The following is a 23396-nucleotide window of genomic DNA, read 5'->3' on the forward strand; positions in this document are numbered from 1 at the left end:
AAAAGCCAAGGTGGCAGCTGTAATTGTGTGATCAAATGCCCCTTTTTTTTTTTACATGCATTGCAGGGTCAGGGCTTGAATCACATGGTTGCAGCTGCCATCTTGACTTTTTTGACTTTCCCTCTGGATGGCCCTGAGAAGAGAAGTAGCTTACCATTCCTGAGCAGGTGGCCAAAATTTAACAGGCAGGAAATCCAAGGCTCTTGTAATGACGGTTGTGCATACCTGTTTAAAAAGTTAGTATATTATAGTTCACACTTAACAGCTGTCAATATCCCAGCAGGAATTAACTTAACTTGAATGATTTGGGCAATGAAAGGCTGAGAAGAGAAAGTGCTCCACAGGCTGAATTTGGCCATAGACTGGTGGATCTGCAATGACAACAAGGAATCTAAGTCTGAAAAGTGGGGCAAATTATACAGAATGCACTGGCCTACAATCCTGGATTGAATCATCTTTAAATGGGGGAGTGGGCATTTTAGGACCAGCCTAGAGGAAACTGATGGTTCAGAACACAAGCTGAGCTTTCTAATATGCATGTTTCTCTTTCTCTCACGCTCTCTCCTGTCCCTTTTTCTTGTAATTTTCTGTAAAATACACAAAAACAGCTGTTAACCAGAAAATTAAAAAAAAAAAAGATATTTGAAAATAATGTGATAGTGAATATGCTTCTAATGGGCACCATTAAAAAATGAGGACTCAGAAGAAATGGAAGGTCTTCCAAGGTGGCTAGTATTTTCATTGCCTTGCCAAGCGATGTTTCAATGCATCCATCTATTTGCTGGCTGAAATTCATTCAGGGTAGGTCTAGATTACTGTTTTGAGATTTATAATAATGAGAAGCAATATGTAAATATATTAAATAGCAATGACAGTAATGGGTTTGCTGCATGTACACAGAAGTAGCATGTCACAAGATCATATGTTCACTGAAATGTTCATGTTCACATGACTCAGCTGAGTGAGGGTTCATCCAGAGAGCCACTTTAACCCACTTTCCTCCAGTCCATGAAGCAACTTAACTGTATGTCGACATAATTTGCTCTGTTCTGTCCTGACAGTCAGTCTTTATTACAAATTAAGAGCAAGGAAACTGGTGTTTCCCCTCCCACCAGTGTTTCCATGCTGGTGGTAAAAACCATCTCCTGTTACATGTTGCGATGGGATAGAGGAGGGGTAGAGGACTTCTGAATCAGACCCCCAGCACTCTTCCCACACCATACTTGGAGATCAACACCCTGCTGTTGGTTTTCATAGTGATCTTACAGCTGCTGCTCCATTCCTGTTTTTTAAGACTGACCTTCCTTCCTTCCTTCCTTCCTTCCTTCCTTCCTTCCTTCCTTCCTTCCTTCCTTCCTTCCTTCCTTCCTTCCTTCCTTCCTTCCTTCCTTCCTTCCTTCCTTCCCATGAGCATTAAACACATGTTAATAAGGAGAACTGTGTAGGTGACTGCCAAAGGGAGGGGGCATATATGCTGAGGTTGAAACCAGCCAATAGCAGTTGGACAGATCCCAGCCCCTGCTGTGTCATCACTGCAGATGTGCAAATAGTCAGGCTTGGGTCAGGAGAAAGAAAACATCACTTTAAGGTTGGCCTCAGCTGTGGGCTGGAGATTAGCTCATCTCTCTACCTTGGCAGTGCGCAATCCAGGGTGTTTGGGACAGTTATCCTGATGTTTGTGGTTCTCCAAACTATCTCAAAGAAGTTGAGGCCAAACTGTCCCTTTCTGTATTTTTTTGCAGACAATCCCCCATTCATCTGACCCATGCAGCATGACACAGTTCTCACGCCGCAGCTAACTACAGGGATGGGTGAGGGGTGAGGAGCACTTTAGTCTGAGAGAAACCTGAACATCTTTGGAGTTAAAAGGACTCACCTCAGGACTACTGGTCTGGATCACTGAACTGGATTTTCTTATTTGCATGACACCATGATTCCCCCACAAGCCAGTAAAGAACGTTCTGCAGAAAAGGTCAATATCTCGTCCATTCTTGTTAGGGTTATTGATGTGGTAAACATCAATATGAGGGCACTCTTCCTGGTAGAAACAAGATGTCATGGGGCAATCTCATTAATCTGGGGAAACGTGACTGAAGGTGTTTTCACAGAGCACAAAAAAACTTGTGGCTTCTGATTCCAGTGATACCTGATCTATATTGATACTTCAAGTTGCCGGGCCACCCAGACTCTGGGCAACTTAACATATAAAAGCAGTAAGAAATCAAACCCTCAAAAGTCAGCATCATCAACAGCAGACTCTTTCCCGCACCCAGGAAGATAAAACAGATCAACCCCCGCCCCCCACAATCACTTGAACCCACCTCTGGGGAAACAGCCATGTTTTTAATGCTCTTTTAAAAGCTGATAAAGTGAGTGCCATTCAAATCTCCAGGGGAAGCTAACTTAAAATGACACTCCAGACCACAGGCATCTGCATGGCAGAGGGGGAGTGTCAAAAAAGTCAAGATGGTGATTGTGGTCATGCAATCAAAGTCTGTCCCATGTTATATTTGTCACAACACACTTAAAAATGGAGCAAGGCTTTGACTGTGTAGCTGCCACCACAGTCATCTTGATTTTTTTGGACCCTCCCTATGGATCCAGGCAATAAGATGCTCAAGCATGTATTCCATTTCTCCTGGCTGTCTGAAAATAATACGTAAAGGGACTCTTCCCCCACCACCCACCACCCTGCTCCTCAGTAATTTAAACATGGTACTTCCATCTGAATTAAAATGTATCATACATTTCAGAATCCTTGGGCTAAAAGATGAAGCTTGTGGAAAGGATAAAAGCACAAGATAGATATAGGTACAGCTTCTGAGTACAGCGCAGATTTATTCTTTCTTAATGTAAATATCGCTACTGCTCTTTATTTTGCAGATAATCTGGGCGGCAATCACATTCCTTCTCATTTTGGGGAGGCTGCAGTTAAAGGAACACACACTAGGCTGTGCTGTTTCCCCAGAATGTTGCCAGAGGCGTTTTGTGTTTTGGCCTCCCCCCCCTCCCCCCCAATCCTTAGCTTACTTGTGCCTGCTACTGTTAAAAAGTCTGGCGAGTTTGCTGTTCAGCAGCATGTGAGGAAATGAATTAGATCTGCTGATTGGAAACCTTTAGATAACTCCATACTTCTCTGTGATGTCGCCCACCCCCACTGCTTAACTGAGCTGCACGATAAACTGAGTCTGGATAGGAATATGGAATTATGAACGGCCACAAAATCTTTTTAATTGGGCCCTTTGTGTTCATCGGGGATTCCAGTGATGGAGATAGGTTAGGGTGGAAGGATTTCTGGAAGAAAACCAGCTCTTTCTTGATGCTAATAAGATAAACTTTCTAGCAGGCAATTGTGCTGGGAACAACTACTCCTTCTCCTTCTTCTTCTCCTCCCTGGCTTGACATTTTGCTTGAAGCTCAGTGTTTGGCAAAGTAGATAAAAGAAAACAGAATCTCCAAGAAGGAAAGGGGCTCAAATAAATAGCACGCTGGTTGGTACTATTTTCTTCAGAAAAAAGCACAATCACATACTTTCCCACTGCGTTTACCCAAAGGGGATTTTTTTTTTTTATATTGCTGCTTTCTAATTGCTGTTTTGTGTCCTTCTGGGTGCTTCATTAAAGATATCTGATTCTGGATAGTCATCCCATCAATGACATGACATTCTTCGATGCTTTTTATGAAGATAAAAATGCTTGCTGTAAGCTTCATGCATTGTTATTTTTCCTCTGGGGCCTTTGTCTTGCAGCCAGAAATTGTGATCTCTTCACTTGATGGTGGGGGAGTAGGAAAACTAGCATAAAATCACCTTTTCCATTTCAACTACCTGCAAAGACTTGATTATGGCATCATGGTCAACGTTAAAAGCAATTGGCTTCTAGCTTCTTGTATCCTCTTAAAGTTTGGCAGCCAATTTGATTCCATTTCTCCTTCTGAAATGGAGCCGGCCTTAGCCGGCTGCCTGGAAATTGATCACAATCTTCCGTTACATACATGTAGGGAATATAATTAGCTGACACTGGGTGAGTTGCGTCTGGAACTGTGCTGTCACCCTTTGCCAGCCACACCTGTGAATATTGATGCTTTGGGGAACTGGAGGGGCCTGATTAATGCTTATTAGCATTCCTGGGCTCTGGGAAAGCGACATCCTCTGCTTACATGTTTCAGCTGGCACTTCAAAAGCATCTTCATATAAAAAAGGCAGGCCAGCTAACCAGAAAGGCATCTCAATCCTATTATCATTTTGAATCCCAGTGATGAGCAGGAATAAGGTTCTGAGGACACTTCGTAGTTCCTCAAAGCCAGATTCACAACTCATCATAGCCATTGCAAGAATTCAGGATGAGCCAAGCATCACTGCCTCCAGCTAAGAAGTTGACTCACTATCCTTGCTTCCCACTATGTGTGTTTTTCAGGACAAAAAAAGCAGGTTGCTAGCTGTACAATTGTCCTGAAGCTCAGTATGAGGACGCTGGGGTCTTAGAGCATCTCAGTGACTGCAGAGAGGGGAGGCCAAGGAGCAAAGAGGCAGTGATGTCAGGGGGTTCCACCAGTGGCAAAGTCCCCCATTGTCATGCTAATGTTGTTAGTGGTGGTGGTTGCACAATCAGCCAGATGTTTAGACTGGATTTGGCATTTTTATCCACCTATTGATTCCTTCCCAAGGACCTGGGATAGACAGATGTTGTTGTTTGATAACATTAAAGGTATCATTGCAGGATGTAAGCTGTTCCAAGTAAAGCTTCCTTTTGCAGTTGACTGATGGTGATTTTGTCAATGCTGATGGTGTTCACGTGCTGCTTCACAAGTTTTCGAATTGCACCCAAGGTGCCTATTACAATTAGTACTATTTTTCCTCCTCCTCCTCCTCCTTTTTTGCCACAGTCATTCTGTTTCTATTTGCAGGTCTTTGTATTTTGTGATTTTCTCCAGTTCTTTCTCTTCTATTCTGCTGTCTCCAGATATTGCAATGTCCACTTTCCAGACTTTTTTGTCTTTCTTATCAACAATTGTTATGTCTGGGGTGTTATGTGGCAGGTGCTTGTCTGTTTGAATTCTAAAGTCTCAGAACACTTTAGCTTCTTCATTTTCTATTATTTTGTCTGTTTTGTGGTCCCATCAGTTTTTGCTTGCAGGCAAATGGTATTTCTGGCACATATTCCAATGCACCATTGTTGCTACTTTTTCATGCAGTTGTTTGTAGTCACTCTATGTGATCTTCTTGCAGCAGCTAACTAGCTGGTCCACTGACAGACAGAGAGAGGTGGTCCACTGTTTCTTCAGCTTCTTTGCAGAGGCAGCAGTTGCTGTCTGTTGCCATCTTCTCAGTTCTGGCTTTGTATGCATTTATTCTTAGGGCTTGGTCTTGTGCAGCCAGAATTAGGCCCTCTGTCTCTTTCTTCAGCTTTTCTGCTCTTAGCCATTGCCAGGTCTTGTTGTTATCTGCTTTGCCTGCTAGTTTGTGTGTGTGTGTGTGTGTGTGTGTGTGTGTACTGGCCATGTAATACTTTGCCTTGCCATGTCTCTTTTCTTCATTTGGTCTTTCTTGTAGGCCAGTTTGGTCTCTTCAGTATTCAGTAAGCCTTCATGGTGTATTAGCTTCAGTGCATCTTCTTCACTGTCCTTCAGATACTCTTCCAATGCCCTTTTTCCTTCTTCAACTCTCTGGTGTACTTGCAACATTCCACGCCCCCCTGTGCTCCTTGGTAAGTAGAGTCTGTCAGTGTCACTGCATAGATGAAAGGCATGATTCATTATCATTATTTTTTCTGGTCTTTCTATCCAGGGCTTCTACTTCTGCTTGAGTCCAGTCCACTATTGAAGCTATGTATCTAATGACTGGAACTGCCCAAGTGTTAATTGCCTTGATGGTATTTCGTCCACTGAGTTTGGACTTTAAGATCTTCTTCACTTTCATGATGTATTCACTCCTAACCTTCTTCATGATGTCAATGTGCTTGATGTTGTCACCTTGAAGGATGCCCAGGTAGTTGTAGTGATCTTCATCCAGACTGTTGATGTTATTTTCTTAGGGCATCTTGATTCCTCCAGTTTTCACTATTTTTCCCTTGTTGATGGTCAGGGTATGTCAGGTTCAGCCCAAAGAACTCCAGAGACAATGCAAATACAGTTCTGTTGCGTTTATTAGCTTCAACCTCCAGACAGAAAATCTCCCCAGATTGAACCCTAGTTCCCAAGCCAGCCAGCCACAACACCGTGAATTCCTTAGGGAGGTGCCAGCCTCATCTTCTTGAACCTCCCACGCTCCTGTTGGGGGCTAAGAACACACTTATCTCCCTGAGCCTGGCCTTCCTAAGTCCATTCCATCACAGGGTGGCATATTTGCCCAGTCCAAACTCCACGGCAGTATCCGGTCTGTATATTTGGACAGTGTTCAGCAGCAATTCTATTTCCATACAGCTTCAGATCATCCATGTAAATGTAAATGAGGTGGGGCTGGCAGATGTTTTTGATGTTTCATAGCCATGGCCTGACTTGTTCAGTTTTGCTGACAGAGGAATCAATGCAATGACAAACTGTAGTGATGATAGTGAGTCTTCTTGAAAGATTCCAGTGCTTCCTTGATCATCCTTGTTTCTAGGTGATATTTCTTGATCAGGTATTCTTTGGTCTTTTTGTTCTTCATCTTCTTTTCTTTCATCTGTTCCAGCTTGCTTGCATCTGATCTTAGCATGCTGATCTTATTTTCCAACCTGATCTTCCATTTTGATGGTGCATTGTTTGGTATTTTTTCTTGTTTGTTGATTTTGCATCCAGGTATTCAGTTATAACTGCAGCCATGCTGTACATCAGTTGGTTTGTTTCTTGCAGTGAGCTGGTGTTTATTTTTGATATTACAGTATTGGCATCTTTTAGTACTTGTGCTAGCTGTTTCTTCTTCAGTGTAGGCAACCTTATTTTGTTGTTTTTGTGCTGTTCTAGATGCTCAATTCTTTGTTTCAATTCCTCTTGTTTTTTAGTTAGAGGGCTTTGTTCTTTCTGAGGAGAAGGCAGAAGAGAGGGTGCCTGGTTTGGGAATGAAAACGATTCAGTAGCTATGCTGGCTTCCTCTACTGCCGACTCCCCCTGGTTTGCCTTTACAGTCTGAGCTACTTTTGGCAAGGCTTCAGTTTCTTTCCCCTGGGTAGACCTTTGCAGTTCTTCCAATTCTACTTCTGTGAATACTTTATTTTGTATTATAAATCAATGTTAATCTGTTAGCCTCTGTTCTGTTAGTTCTGATTCTGGATGCTGTTCTTTCCAGAAGTGGTACATTTTTTTCAGATATCCTCTTCTCAATGGACTTGATTTGTGATAGCAGTTCATTATTTCTTTGTTTTCAGTCTTTGTATATTTGCGACAGGCAAACAACTTTTCTACAGTAGTCCTGCAGCTGCTGGCCCTGGTAGCCCATTTGTAACCAGAAGTCCAGGAACTAGAATACCTAGCACAGTCCTTGTGGACCCGGGTGACAACCTATCTAATATAGGTTTTTGTAAATTACGTCTCACCATATTGTTTATGGGAGAGGCACTTTTCGTCTGGCTCCTCTCATGAGACCTGTCCAGTATGGTTGAACCTCTGGCATAGCTTTCATCCTCTTTGGAGCATGCAAACCCCACAACCACATCAAGGTAGTCCCTCACTGTAGTAGTAGTAGTAGTAGTAGTAGTAGTAGTAGTAGTATTTTGACTCCTGGCGATTGCCTGGACTAGTCTCTACAGTTTTCTTGGCAAGGTTTTCAGAAGTAATTTGCCCTTGCCTTCTTCCTAACGCTGAGAGAGAGGGACTGGCCCAAGGTCACCCAGCTGGCTTTGTGCCTAAAATGGGATTAGAACTCATGGTTTCCCGGTTTCTAGCCTGGCGCCTTAACCACTACACTAAACTGTCTCCCCATAGAGTTCCAGAATTACAAATCACAAACCATAACTTTTGTGATCTGAGCTCAAAATGTGTTGGAACTTCTAGACTTGATAAAATTATCAGAATCAGCTACACCATGTATTTGTAACTAAGCATATAGTCCATTCATTATCCTAAAATTATCTGATAGTGATTGAATGAACCTTTATATATGTTTGCTCAGATGTACATCTCCTCTACTCAGTGCAGGTTACTCCTAAATGGATTTACACTGGAGTATATGGCTTTGAAATACAGTTGTGCAGATTGGGTTCCCTTTCTGGCAAAGGCATTGTATGATGGAGAATAGGTTAACATACAGTATTCTTCATTAACTCGTGATATTCCCTTATATAACATAAAGGGTGTTTTTAATCACTTGGTAAGATTTAGGGAAGACGGTTATCTTTCAATGTGTAGCTTTTTCCTTGCTTTGAAGGTCTCTTTTGATGTGGTTTCTGTACCATGACAAAGAGGCAGGATCAGTGAACTAGTCATTCCAGCTGATAAAGCAGAGTTTATGCCAGAACTCTGTTGAAATGAACCCTGAATGCAGGTCAAATACTGAAAATAGATTTGCCCGACCTGTTTTTAAGGGTTTCCAACCTGATTTATTTTTCCAACACTGTGAGGTTTCTCTAACCAAGAAGGATGCTGGATATAAAAAGAGGTTGCTCGGCCAAGCTTGGAACATGATTTTGTTTTCCTCTATTATGGTGAGATGGGAAAGGTGAGAATGAGAAAACATCTGAAACTTAAAACATTCATGAATTTAGCAACAGAGTGATTTTAGCATGTGTATAGATACAGTGCCTTACATTTCAGTTTCATATCAAGTTCATTTCAAGCTTGGTTTTACACATTATTAAACCTTCAGCCACAATATTTTCTTTTCTTTCACTCCATGAAAGAAAAGCACCCCTAAAGCAGACTTATAGAAAGGACTTTATCACACTGACATCACTTCTGCTGCTTGGTCACATAAGCCCTGTTTGAAGAAGATCCATATTCCTAACATCTTCAAAAATGTGGAGATCAAGGAGCAAAATTCTGTCCTGGCCTGAGTATCTGCAATACCAAAAAGCCACTCATTTCTAGCAAACACAAAAGAGAAATAAAATAAAGAATTTGCACCATACCCAAGTCCACATCTTAATTTCATGTTTTATGCATCTGACTGACTGTATGCAAAAAGAAACACAACAAAATCCTAGCAGTTCCGATGAAGGAAAGCTACAAAGATACCAACCCCCCTTTCCCCTTGAAAGACCTGAAGCTCAGCAACTGAGAGGTGTGGTGAGGCAGGAGTTCTGCAAATGGGTGTAACAGAGTTGCAAAAATATATTCCAATTTTATTGAGGTTTCAAATGCCTTATTGCCTATCCAGGAACAAATGGGCTCACTTCTCAAACACAGCAACATAGGAACATCAAGATCCAGAACTGCTTTCAAAAGTCCGTACAAGGAAGTGCTTGATGTCAGATCTTTAGTCCTTCTAACCCAGTATTGTCCAGTGTGACCAAGGCAAAGATCTTTTCCATTCCTGCTACCTAAATCCTTCTCACGCAATTAGATGATCTCCTCTGTAGTGCTTCTCTGTACGTTCTTTCTTCTCTCTAGGCCTATTCTTCTGTCTTTTTGCGCTCTTTACTTTGTTCCAGTGAATAGTCTCTCTTCTAAGAGACAAAACATTACCATTACATTAGGGATGTCATGGACATTCAGATAGGGATTTCCCAAAAAGAGAGCACCCTGCTTGAAACTTGAAAGGAGGTCGGTCAGTTCCATTTCTTCTATTTTCTCTGGAAGGGAGCTGGTTTGAAACAGTCCCCACCCATTGTGTAGGAAAAAATGGGCATTAAAAATGATTCCATGTCAGGAATACCATTGTAGGCTGTCTTACAACACGGCCTCTTTACCTTTATTGTATACTAAGAAAGTTGGCAAGGCACCAAAGTCTGCATATGGGGTATGCCCAGAAAGATGTCTTGGTGTCCATCCTTTGGCCCTAAAGTTCTTATGAGACCTTCCAGAACAAAGAAGTATGATAGCAAAGCCTAGAAAGGTTCTGTGTGTGTTAAGTATGTTTGTGATAGAATCAAGCAAGCATTCCTTATCGAGGAACAGAAGATTATTAGCGGAGTCCTGAAGGCACAGAGTCAAAAATCAAAGTAATTTATGTTTTGTCCACCCAACAAAAGGTTTAAATTAAAAAAAAGAAACTTGAAAGAAGAAGTGAGATGTATAGAGCTCTGTTCACCTTGATCCTTCATGGTTTTCCCACCTGTTGCTACTGCAAGGGCTCAGAAATGTAGCTTGCTGTAGAAAGGAGAGTGATTAGTGCTAAAGATCTACGGAGGAGCTTTTTGGAGGGTAATGGACTGGAATTATCAGTACCATTCTGTTCTGGATCACAGATACCACACAGATCTCTTCTCTGAAAGATGAGGTCTTTGAAGAGTTGTCATAATTGTAGAAATGAATCAGGGTCCCACCATGAATTCTGGGATGGGATTTACACCTCACCCTAAACAGAGTCTTTTTAAAATATTTATTTGTTGCATTTGTTGCATCTTTCATTTCCCACAACAATATGATGTAGTCTGGGGTATGACAGAGACAGAGAGTAAATGACCCCAAGCTCCATGGTGAAATGGGATCTGAGTCTCTTTGGTCTCAGTCCAACATAGTAACCTAGGTGCCACATGTCCTCTGCATCAAGATAGATCCTAGCCACTTCCCTTCTACTGGCTTTGCAGTGGAATCTCACTCATGTTTTGCAGTAGTATACCTGTTTCTCTGAACATGCAGCCCTCTTGTAGAAAATATTCTTCTGTCTGGATGAAGAAGAAGATGTAACAATTATAGATTTTGAGTGTGCGGACATGTAATAAAAATCATCCTGGTTGTACCCTTGTTCCCCAAATCCAGTTACTTCTGCTTTCTTGCTCTTGCTTTCACGCATAAAAAACTGATCATGCAGAAAACCCCCTAAAATACACAGAAATAACCCTTATTTATATGTATTTATTCATTTAGATTTAGGTTATAGAAATAGGAAAGGAAGTTGCTGTTCCATCTTGTTGAAAATGAATTTTCCAGTTCCAGCTGCTTGAGTACGTTGTTACTGAATTTGAATTGGAAACATCTTGTGTTCAAAATCTGGTCTATTCATGCAGACTTCCTACCGTTGCAGAAAATAAATTGAAAACAACCAGCTTTTGCTGGCTTTGGATTCTCTGAATATACTGGACACAACTCCTATAATCCCCTACTATCTGGGGATAATGGGAACTGGTGTGATGTCTCTTTAGGACAGCAAGTTGATGAAGGCTAATTAAAGAATAGCTAAGCAGCTTATTCTGACCAGTGATATTAAATCCATAAGAGCCAAGGTTAATGACTACTATTATTCCTAGTGCAGTTTTTCCTAAACATTTCTCTGAAAACTTAGAAAGCCATTTGTTCCCATTCCCTTTCTAGAGCAAATGTAACTTGCCAGATTGCACATATGGATATCTGGCTTGTCCACACAGGTAAAGTCTCCTTGGTGACTTACATGGATACATCAATGCAGTTTTTTTAGTGGAATACATAAATAGTTTGCCATTATCTTCTTCCGGGCTCCCTCTCAGCTAGCCTATAGCTCCGGAATTTCTTGGATGGTGCCCCATCCAGGTTCAAGCCTGGTTTGCTCCTGCTTTATCTGTTTTCAAAATGAGTCATGACTGCCTGGCTGCTGCTACCTGGTGTAGCCCAAAGTAAAGTCTTTTGTGAGTTGATCACCTAGTGATTTCATGGACCCATCTATAGAGCCTTCTTGACAACAGTACAGACGTGGCTTACCACCGCCTTCCTCCAGGGTTTACTGTCACTTCCCAGTCTTGCAAGCATGGAATTTCCGGATTGACTCCCTGGAAGTCACCTGTCAGGCCTAGCCCAAAGAACTCCTGGAGACCATGCAGGTTCAATCAGCAAGGTTTATTTGCCAGCACCTGTTGACAGACATCTTCTCAGACTGACCAGCAGTTCCCAGGCACAAGTCTCTACTATCTTCTGGAATGTTTAGGGATGCGCCAGCTTTCTCCACTTATCTCCAGAGCGTTGCACCATTTTCACCCCCCTTCCTCCATTCCAGTCCATCACATCACCAGACTATCCTATAGTCTGTGCAGTTAGTCACCAGTTGAGTTCGATTTGAGGGAGACTTTATCTTAACAATAAATAATAATAGCTGTGATAGCCCTCTGAAATTTTGCAAACTTAATTGAAGTAAGACTGTAAACAAAGCATGATAGTAGTACAAATTGTGGATCAAAATACCTTTCTATTCAGATGCTAAAGTGGGTTAGCAGCTGATTTTTCCCCCTCATCTTTGCACATTCCTAATTAACTTCTGAGTGTGAACGTATGTATCTGGTCATATACACAAACAGATGGCAAAGAGTTTTGTCAGGGGTTGAAGGTAGAATGAGGGGGTGAAAGTAGTTTATCCTCATGTAATAGCCAATCTGCTGAAGTCTGAATGACTGAGCAAATCAGCAGGTCAGAAGGGAGAAGCGGCAACTGGGATTCCATTTGCAATGAAAAGGAAAGAAATTCGTTAAGGCTTAAAATCCAATTTCATGCTTTTGACCATTTGGCTCCAGAACACAGGTTATAGCAATGGAAGAAACCATACACGGACCATCTGGACAGCTGCTCTAGGTGCCAGAAGTGGATCATCTCCTATTGATATAAAATGCATAGTTATTCTGGGATTTGATCCTAGCACAATTCATCTCCTCACTTCCTTGATCTCAGCTCCAGTACTAATTGATATGAACATCACGACGAATGTTGAGTGCTTGGAATCATGGTGTGCTTGGCAGCCTGTACATAGTTAGCTCATTCTGTCCAGGTTCATGTTCTGATGCAGATGTCATTCTTAGTAGACCCTACCGAGTCATATATGTGGCTTGCAGAAAAAGACCAGCTTAGCCTGGACAAAGCTTCCCCAAAAGCCCTTTTCAAAGCTCCTTAATTATTCTTGCTTTTCTTGATTCTGAGCTGAAAGATACCACATTGCAGGCCCTGTTTCTAAGTGATTCAGTAATGCCTGCATCTTTGCCTATAGCCTAAGCACCAAAGGTACCAGTGGGACTCTTCTGTCAGCCCCCAATACATCCTTCAATGAGCTATTGGTAAGTGAGCTTCAGAGAATAGGCTTAGTATTTCCCAGAAAATTATTTATTCTGTGAGCACTGATTTCCAGCTCCTGAAAGATTAGCCTTCTAAGAATTGTAGTTTATGGAAAGCCACCTAGAAATTCAACCCATCAAAAAAACTAACAAAACCAGGACTAGCAGAAGGATTTTGCATAGAATAAGGGAGAGCAGCGTGCAGCAGAAGGCAGCAATTGGCTGACCTTGGCAGATTTCAAAAAGCTAAGCAAGGTCAGACATGGTTAGTACAGGACATCCCAAGGCTGTAGGCTGGACTGCCGGGAGACAGTCAGAGCTGACAACTAATAAATACATTAATTAATCCCAGAAGACTAAGATTACATGCCAAAAGCAGGCAATGGCAAGCCATTTGTGCAGTGTTGCCAGGAAAAGTGCATGGGAACGTCGACGCTGAACTTGACTCAAACGAGATTTCACTTTTAAGTAACAACATCCACTTGAAAAGATGAACAGAAAAGAACTCCAGAAACAATCAGAAGCTTTGTTTAGCCTGAACAGAATAGCCTTAAAGGTACTCAGCCCTATAAAACACACACACACACACACACCCTTTGTCAAGTGATCTAAATATACATCTAAGATGCACTTGCCTTCACATCCTAGTTCTGCTGAATGCTGGTAGTGTTTGTTCAATTTTAACAGTCCAGTCTAGAGAAATACTTTTTAGGGAAATGGTGCTTGGATCCTAAATAACTGACCTAAAAAACCCCATAGACTAAAGCAAATCATCCTAAGTTTTGGCACTATTTCCATTGCAAATAGTGGTTTGCTGGTTCTTATTCTTTTTTATTTGATTCCATCATGAACAAAAGAAATCATAATTTAATATTAAGTATCTGTAAATAGTTTGCATGACACTTTCTATATTTTATTCTCCTATCAATTACCTTCTCTAGTTTCACAATCCCACTATTATTCTCCCTTTCCCACTTCTATGGCTGCAGAGCATTTATCTGAATATCTTTTCAAAAATACAATAGAATAGCATCATTCCACCTTCCAATGGCTCCAAGTTTTCATTCCTAATCTCCAAATTCAAACTATTTCTACTTTGGCTTCTGGAAGTAGAAACCATCAACTCATGGCCAAACAGCTGGAGTGGTGTGTCCCAGTTGTAACTATTATACTGCCTAAATGAAAGATGATGTGATATGTCAGTGCAGTTGTGATTCTTTCAGAGACAGTGGGGGTGGGTTGTACAGGGCTGTCATCAGTCTGAATAATAGACTTGGAACAATGGAAGTGATTTTCTCCTAAATGTCTACAAGATGTCAGGAGATGTGATCTCTCCAGTAAATATTGTCACTATCTTGAGATGTAAATCCCTGCTGATTTGCAGTAGGCCTCTCTAAAAAGATTAAAAAAAAAAAGGAGAATGTCGTAGTGATTGGTGACGTGTTCTGCAGTAGTTTACCTGGATCCAAATCAAGCGAGAAACAAGAGCTTGTAAGCTTTGGAAAGTGCCTAAGATGCAATTCTTTCAGGAATCCTTTTAATTTTTGATGTAAAAGGCATTCTGGATGATGACAACCAGAATTGGATTCTACGACGATGCCTGCCCTGCAGACCAAAAATGTTTTATGTAAATAGTGTTCTGATTAGGTATCCTTGTCTCTGGGATATTGACAGAAACAGTTGTTCATGCTTGATGAAATGCAAAGGATTGGCAATCAAATCAGCCTCCAAGTTTATTTTTGCTTTCTTGCTCTTCCAGTTTTCAACTTAATCACATGAAAAGACCAAAGGGTTCAACTATATGAACATACCAGACTTGTCTTTCTCCATACATACAACCCTGATAATCCTGGGTCTGCATTAGAACAGAAGGAGCAGAGAATTAATAATTTTAGAACAAGAATTCTATCTTTTTACTGAAATCAAAAGGTGATTTGTGTAGATTGTGTATGTCAATATATAACACTGAATTTCTCCACAAATTATGAATGCATAGATAAATAATTATGTGAACCAGACCAGCAGTAAACAAGTTTGTTTTCTTCTTTTCTCTCCTCATACCATTTATTATTAACCCTGGAATGCAAAAATTGGAAAGGAGCCAAGCCTGCAGCAACAGGAAAGATTTCAGGTTCAGTGAGTAGCTTGAATCAGCTAGCATTCTTTTTTTATTCATTTAATTTTATTTTAACGGATATTTAAAGTCAATGGAAAAAAAGAGGAAAAATAAATGGAGAAACAAAAAAATAGATAACAGTTTTTGTAATATATTTGGAACGATCACATCCGGGAGGGAAAAAATCACTCAACCACTAGAGGGAGCAGGGAGATGCAGAAAATGCACTTTGTTGCCCTCCTGTGGTTAACCATTTTTAACCACATTTTTAGGCAGCCCAAATCTGGAAGCCCAATGCTGAGAGCCCTAATAATATTAAATGTGAATTTAACAGCTACTCAGAATTAGAAATGAAGGACTTTCTGAGGCTTCTTGTCTACAGCTTATGGAGGAGGCAAACAACACGACAGGTGGCTGTGGATTTAAAAAAACAACACAAAAAACAAAGAGGTCATTATCTGTTCAATTTAAAGCTTTCTCTTCCTCTCTCTTCTCATGACACTGTTTTCATTGTCTATTGGTTGTGAGATCTTGCAGTCTCTTCTCTCTGAATGGGAGAAAAGGGGAAAGGGAACCACATCTGTTTGGCTGATTCTGTCCAATTAAAACATCAGTCTAAACTCCTGGGACAGCCCACCTTGGTTGGTCAGATTTTAATTCAGGAAGAGTCTGCTAATGGTGCTTGCCGGGAGTGCACCCTGAACCTAAGATCATCCTGTCAGTGGGTCTTACAGAGAAAGGACTGTAATGTATTTATTTATCAGCTCTCCATTGTGCATTAAATATGACAAGGGAGCAGTTGTGCAACAGAGAGAGAGAGAGATGCAATGAAATGTCTCCTTTTAGTCTCTTTGGCCAAACAGTGAAATCCATCTGCAGGTGAGCAAATATATGACTTAGTCCCAGTAATATTTCACAGGCATAATAAAAATAATTTTGATCCTGAGACTAACGCTCGGGTGTTAAATAATGCATCAATTGAGGTAGTTACATATTAAATGTATGAGAGCTATAATTGAGAGAAACAAGAGCTTCTGTGTTCTACGTATTCCTGAATGGAAGGAATTTCCTACAGCATCTCCTATGAGACTCAGCTTCCATCTTTCTTCTTCTTTGGAATAAGAAGGCTACAAACTGAGCATAAGAAAACAAGTAAATGCTTACCCCAGGAGTATAAAGTGTAACATTATTGTTTTACTTGAACATTGATTTTTACTTCTTTAAGTAAAGACTCCCTTGTGTCAAATTTAATTCCTGGTGACTACTTGAACACATACATGTAATTTTCTAGGCGATGATATGAAAGTGATTTGCCATTGCCAAGATATTTTGTATTTTCCCAGTCTAGTCTGGGATTCCTGATAGTCTCCTATCCAAGTAGTAACCAGGTCTATTCCTATTTTGATTTTCAAGACCAGTCAAGGAAAGCTAATCCATGTACATTTTTGTCTCTAATTGTACAGGAGTGATATGCCACTGCCACCAGCTGGAACTTCTTTCAACCCAGTTTAGTTTTCAGATAATGCTTGGCAGTCCCCCACCCAAGCATTAAGCCATACCAATCCCGGCTTAATTTTCAGCATTTGCCAAGGATGGCTATGTCTTTTTGGAGTGTGGCCCTCAGCTGCATCTCAAATGCCAACTAAGGACAGGCCTAAGATTGACAGAGTAGCATTCACTTGATCAAGCAACATACATTGGTTGGTTTGGGTTGATGATATTGATGATAACAGTTCAATATCATCCCCTATTTTAGACTGTGATTTCCTACACCAAGGATTGTTTTCCCTCATTCAGTTTCCCAAACTGACTACAATGAGGCCCAAATTAGATAGTGAATATATGGTTTCTTCTATTAGAGTAAAGAGAACATCTAGATTTTGTTTGCTTTGCTCATAGTCTCCCAGTCAGCCCTTCAAGATAGACCAGACTGGAAAACCAAAGTTATGAATGCTAATAGTACTTTTATTATAAGGTTACAGTAGCAGAATCTTGCAAGTCTGAATATGCTCCCCCTCTTCCTTTACCTTTATGAGAACAAGGGAGAATCTTGTCTGAGGCGCTTTCTCATATTACATCTCTGCCTCAAACTCAAATTTCTCTTATCTGACCATTGTCTTGGTTGCGGCTCTTCCTCCTGTTCCTCAAGATTATTCCTTCCGCCCATTACACTAACAGGCAAATAGATTTCTGCACCCGTTATTTTGCTCTTCTTTCAACAATTCAGGAATCCATTCTGTGTGCATTTTACCCTCAGGCTTTTGCAAAGGATAATAAATATCAGGGTTGCTCATTGGTATGTCTTTAATTGATTCACCAACTGTTTTATTGATTTGACCTGAAAGAAAAACACATTTCCCCCCAGAAAGACAGAACTTTGTCTTAAAAGCCAATCAAATGGCAGGCAGCTGACACTTTCTGCATAGATTCTAAACACCACCAGTTTCCACCCATAATCCATCATGCATCAGTTTTGCAATTTGTAGCCGTCTTCCTTCTGAGATGTTTTTTTTTTTTAAAAAGTAAAAGTTTGTAATTCTAATGGCAGTTCTGTGTACCTATTAAAAGACAGCTGTTCCAAAGATGAGCAGGTTGTGAATCTTCAGATCCTCTGCTTTGCTAAAAGAACTAGTTTTTTAGCGACTCATCTATTATCTTACACAAAAAACAGCATCAGTGAGAATTTGCCTGTCAAAGAAACATTTTGCTTTTCCTTCATTATAGATGAAGTCATCCATCACTGTGCACACTAAATGGATTGTCATACTGTTGTCTAGCAAAAGTCATCCATCGCTCCTGGCCTGCCAACTGTAGTATATGGTTAAAAAAAAAAAAGAAAACTATAATCAAAACACATAGACAGAATTTACAACTTCATACCCTGTACCTACTGCATGATTACCTACTTTTTTAAATTGCTCAGAACGTTTGTTTGTCTTGATTTTGTTCTAGTTCATTAATTTATGTTGCTACATTATTACTGCTGCTCTTAAACTAAAGAACTAGGATGGGTTAGAACTTTAAAACGCTGTCAAACATGGTTAAAAAGTAACTGCTGGACCAGGAAGTGAATCCTCTGTAACCTTAGGTATAGATTAAGAGTGCAACAATGGCATCTAGAGAGGCATGTCTGTTCTGAACAAAAACATTGACCAACTAACGGATCTCCAACCTTGGCTGATCTCAAAAAAACGAGCAGGGTTACACTGGGTAAGTGCTTAGATGGAAACTAGTAGGAAATCTCAGAGCAGTGGGCTAGACTGGGAAATCCAACAGTCATCTTGGAGAAGCAACTGCAAACTGTTTCTATATTGTTGCTAAGAAAAGTACATGTCCATGTTCATGTCATACTGAACATGGACATGTACTTCCATGAGCTCAGTTCAAGGGAATGAGCTCAATTCAAGGGAATCTACCTTTTCAACCAGTAATGCCTATTCTAACTAGAAGAGGACCTTTCTATAGCTTATGATTCTTAATACTCTGCACAAATGTTTCCTCGAAAATTTTTCACCCTTCCAGTGCCCCCCCCAACCACATGTTTTTTCAAGCATAAGATTATTATTCTTGATAGAATAGTTTTCCTTCCTTCCTTCCATTCATGCACAACAATCCCTTTCAGACAATATTTTAACTAAACAATGTCATCATGGAAGTTTTAGTAGAAGCCAGTGATGCCCCTTATAGATAAACATCCATTGCATGCTGTATACACAAACGCTTCCTTGATACAAATACCTATCCTCAAGTGTTATTGCCAACACAAGCTCCTGGGAGGTGAATCTTCCCACCACAGTTTGTGCAGTGGGTTGCTACAGGCCTTTGTCCGTTATGGCTGAGCTCTTCTCTATCCACCTTCAAGTGGGCACAAACAACTCCCTGCAATCCCTCTCCTGCTTCTATTGCTTCTTTTCTGAGGGACTGCCAGTGGTGTAGTCCTGACTGATGAGTGTGCCACTTGCAATAGGCAAGTGGCTGCTTTTCTCCTTCGTCTTTGCCACCATCACTAGCCAGCAGAGAAAACATACAACAATCACAGCACTATAGCTGGAATGGGAACTCCACCTGCCTGGACTTCTCTAGGCTGGTTTGTCTGCCTCCCACACCCCATTTAGACTCCTTCTGAGTTAAAATAATGTGAAATAAAGAAAGTTATGGAGACCTCCGGTCACAAATAGCCCCTAGAAGGGAGAGAGGCATCCTGTCAGGATTACAGAAGTAACCAGGTACTGCACACCCTTCTTCTCCCCAAAACAAAGTAGTGAAGGTCTGGTATCCTCTCTCTACATTATTAGAAGAAGAGGGAGAAACGGATGTTAAAAAGTGAGAGGAGGTGGTGGTAGGTATGAAAGGAACTCAGGATAGAAAGTACTAATGGAGAAGGCAATTGCTGGAAAAAGATGGTTGAGATGGAAGCAGTAGGACAAAATGTATGTTGTCCATGTTATCTCCAGTCTACATCTACAATATGAATATAAATATAGATTACAGGATATCTCTGTAAGAAAATATTGTTGCAGAGATTTCTCATCCCTACCAACACTTTGCTCATGTTGGATTTAAAAGCTACATGTTTGTTTGTTTGAAGATTTCTATGATCCAACTCATAACAATGTGACTCCAGGCATTGTACAATGATAAAAACAAAATTACAATGTCCCAGTGACCTCCCCCCTCCCGCCCCAAAGCCAAAAATCATCAACAACAATGCACACAGTTAAGGCATGCCAGTGTATACTACATCTCCCAAAATGTGCTCACCCAAAATCCTGGCCTGATGTTAAAAAGACAACAGGTCTTCCACCAATAAATTAATAGCAGCTCTGACTTTTTGGTCTTCCTCCTTCCGCGGCATTTCCAGCAACAGTAGATTGGCTGGGTTTTATGGGAGATGTAGTCCAAAACATCTGATAGGCTTTAGATTGCCTATCCCTGATCTAAAACATTGTTCTGTCTGTGTCCCAGATCTATGATGTCATCACAATGTGCATTTCATGTTCTTCGCATTTTGTTCAGGAAAGTACACCTGGTGATGATACCAGTTTGCAGAGTCCTGTGCATTAGATGTTACAAAAAGGAAGATGCCAACACAAGACAGGCTACCTTTCAAAGAAACCCGATGTGGTTCCACTGCTTCTGTTTGGCTTAGGCATTGTTTTGTTTCTCAAGTATCTAAGGGAGCTAATAATATCTCTGGGGGTGAGGGGAATTAAAAGTATCTGAGAAACTTCAGTGCCTTGTTTCTTATACATCTATGCTGTCCTCTGTCAGTAGCAGACAGTGCTGAGTTTGATAGACCTTTAACAAAGAGCTATTGAGAAGGGTGGCTGTGTGAATTGGCCTGGAATTGGTCACAGCGCGCTTCTGTGGGACTTGCTGCTCCTATTTTACAATGGCCTCCAGTGTGCTAAGCCATTTGCTGAAAGGTCAGAACTGAACAGTGAAATGCACCAGAGTCCAGAAATCTTGTTCTCCTATAAATATCAGTCTCTGTTGAAGTCACTGCACTCTACATCCCATCTTTAATGCAGCTGCCTGGTTGTGAAACCTTCTCATGCGAGTTCTTCTTCTGGTGGCTTTTCTGATGCACCAATGCCATTCTTCTAATTTGTGAAGTTCTCTGAGGGAGAAGCAGCAACCTCTGCTTTTTTTTTGATGCCTTCACCTCTAGCTGCAGAAATCAAGATTGCTCAGTCAGCACAGTGAGATCCAGAGGTTCTTGGGAGGACTTGTGTTTCTGTGGTTCTGTAAATAGCCCAGCTGGGAACAGCTGAGTGAGTGAGATTGTTGGGACTAATTGGGTTGGACTTCAGCTCTCTTGGCTTGCTGGATTCGAGCAAGTGTTGCAATGACATTAGCTGCTAAGTTAGAAGACATTGAAGTCACTCTGGAGCATCTGCTGATGGATGTGTTTGTAAGTAGATCTTGACTTTCTCTTCAAAGGGACAGGCTGATTGTTTGGACAGCAGCAGATTAATCTTACTGTATATTGTGGTATGTATAATCCTTTTAGACTCCAACGTAGGGAGGGTACTTCAGAATCTCTGCATCTTGTAAGAGTTGAAACTGATGGGGCAGCTTCAAGAGTCAGACAGCAGAAACTTTCAAGGTTGAGGAATGAGAAGCCAAATGGTGTATATTGGGCAACCTTGCCTCTACCATTGATGCTGTTGTGATATGCCTGTAGTCATTGTAAAAGAATGTGAGAACAAGTGTATTGGCTATATCTGAGATACACTTGCACTGGTTTTTAACCAGTGGGAGTTGCCCAGAGTTCGATATAAGATGGGTGGCTATATAAATGTTTTAAATAAATAAACAAACCCCAGACTTTATTGGAGATTGCTATGCCTAGCAATCAAAAGAGATAGTCTAAACTTACCTTATTCATTTGACAGAATCAAATCCAGACTCCTTCAGATAATTATTTTACATGGGGAAAAGAACTCACCACTACTACATATGATTAGGTACTTCCTCCTTTAAGTCACGTTCTTTTACTATTGCCATCATTTGGAGAATTCTATTCCTAATTCACAGGATAGTAGCCCTTCTTGGCTTAGCCAACATGATCATCTCACTTTCTTCTATCCCTCTTTGCAATTACTGTTTTCTTCCATGAATTGATTGATTCTCTTCCTCCACATTCCTATCCCTGGCATTTTGGTTGCAACTGTTTTCCATATCTGCTCTCTCTTATCACCTCTAGATTTTTACTTGAAGCAAGACAAGGAGTATTCTAGGACATCTTTTATTCATGGACTTGCATAACCTTTTCAGTTCAGTACTGTCATCTTTCTTCAATTCTCTTGCGATTACCTAGAACACAGCTTATGGCCTAAGTCAGTGTTGTCCAAACTTGGCCACTTTAAGATGAGTGGACTTCAACTCCCAGAATTCCCCAGCCAGCATGGCTGGCTGGGGAATTCTGGGAGTTGAAGTCCACTCATCTTAAAGTGGCCAAGTTTGGACAACACTGGCCTAAGTCGATAGGTTGCTTTTGTTTTCCTGGCATTCTCTTACAGATTTTAAAGAAGCAGTAAAAAGTATACATTGTCCCTATTGAACCTTATGAGGCTGATATAAATTAGTTGTTTAAAAGTTGCTTACATATACAGGATTCCCACGGGTGATTGTGGATGAGATGGGGAGGCAAGGAACATCACACATGTCATGCCCTCATTCTGGCTTGTGGTGGATTCCTATGGTGGCCCTTAGCACATAGGATGCTTTACATAATCCCACAAATGAAAATGAAAAGTACTTTCTCACAGGAACAGGGTAAGACTTGATAGGGAGGAGATGACAAAGAGTAGAGAAGCAGAAGCAGGAATCATGGGAAGAAAAGGATAAAAGAGGACTGTATGAGCAAATGGAATTATTCATTCTTACACATGGTTTCATGTGGGGATGAGAGTTAGGGGTTGGGCTGAAGTCTTCATAGAAATGACTGGGCACAGCTGTAGAGAAGATGGTTGATAATGTGGTCATGTGGTATAGAGTTTGAATCATCAGGTATTGTGTGGGGCTTTGCCACATTATTTCAAATGCCTAATCCTGTTAGACAACTGTTGGGTCAATTTTTTCCACTAACTGTCTTTAACCAATTGCCTTTCCTTCAGATGGAAACAAGTGAGAGTAGTGAGATACCATTTTGTGCTTCCTGTCTCTCTGAACTGTTTTCTTTCTACTCTGAGTGACCATGGAGGGTGGGGGAGGGGAGTCAAAGGAGCCAAGATGGTGGTAGCTTGTCATGTAGACCTTTATATGTAGCTGCCAGTGTTTGCCCATGCTTTGCCTTTCAAATATCTACAAGATTTTTCAAATAACTACAACAGACTTCCAGATGGGGCTGGACTACAATTCCCAACATCCCTATTCAGTTGGGGCTGTTCCAGATTTAGTAAGCCAATTATAGGATATAAACCTGAGGAGCGAGACTGTCTTAATATGTAACAGCTGCTGTGGAGACCTTTTTGATTAAAGAGTGAAGAAAATTATAATTACAACCAATAATAATTTATGGATGAGCCTACTTGAGCTTGTCTGATCTGTGAAAAGATAAGTAGCAAATGGGAAGCATAAATCAAAAGTTGGGAACAACTCTCACCCATTGGCAGAGCATTCCTCTGAGCTTCCCAGAATCTAAATGACATGGTGTAAGTCTGAACCCTTGTTTGAATGGACTATTGTTGCTC

At 40.9% G+C, this 23396-nt stretch overlaps 1 protein-coding gene across 1 annotated transcript in view; it reads left to right on the forward strand.

Moving 5' to 3' along the window:
* Positions 1 to 20728: 20728 nt before the first annotated feature.
* Positions 20729 to 23396, forward strand: part of FRMD4A (FERM domain containing 4A) — a 283511-nt gene continuing 280843 nt past the window's right edge. Inside the window, exon 1 of the mRNA XM_088134838.1 lies at positions 20729 to 21112. Coding sequence (XP_087990964.1) covers positions 21047 to 21112 — 66 coding nt within the window. The 5' untranslated portion in view covers positions 20729 to 21046. The remainder of the gene's footprint in view (positions 21113 to 23396) is intronic.

Source organism: Python bivittatus, unplaced genomic scaffold, assembly GCF_059951505.1.
Source record: "Python bivittatus isolate LINGU-HERP-01145 unplaced genomic scaffold, Pbiv_v1 ctg000120_np1212, whole genome shotgun sequence".
Lineage (NCBI taxonomy): Eukaryota > Metazoa > Chordata > Lepidosauria > Squamata > Pythonidae > Python > Python bivittatus.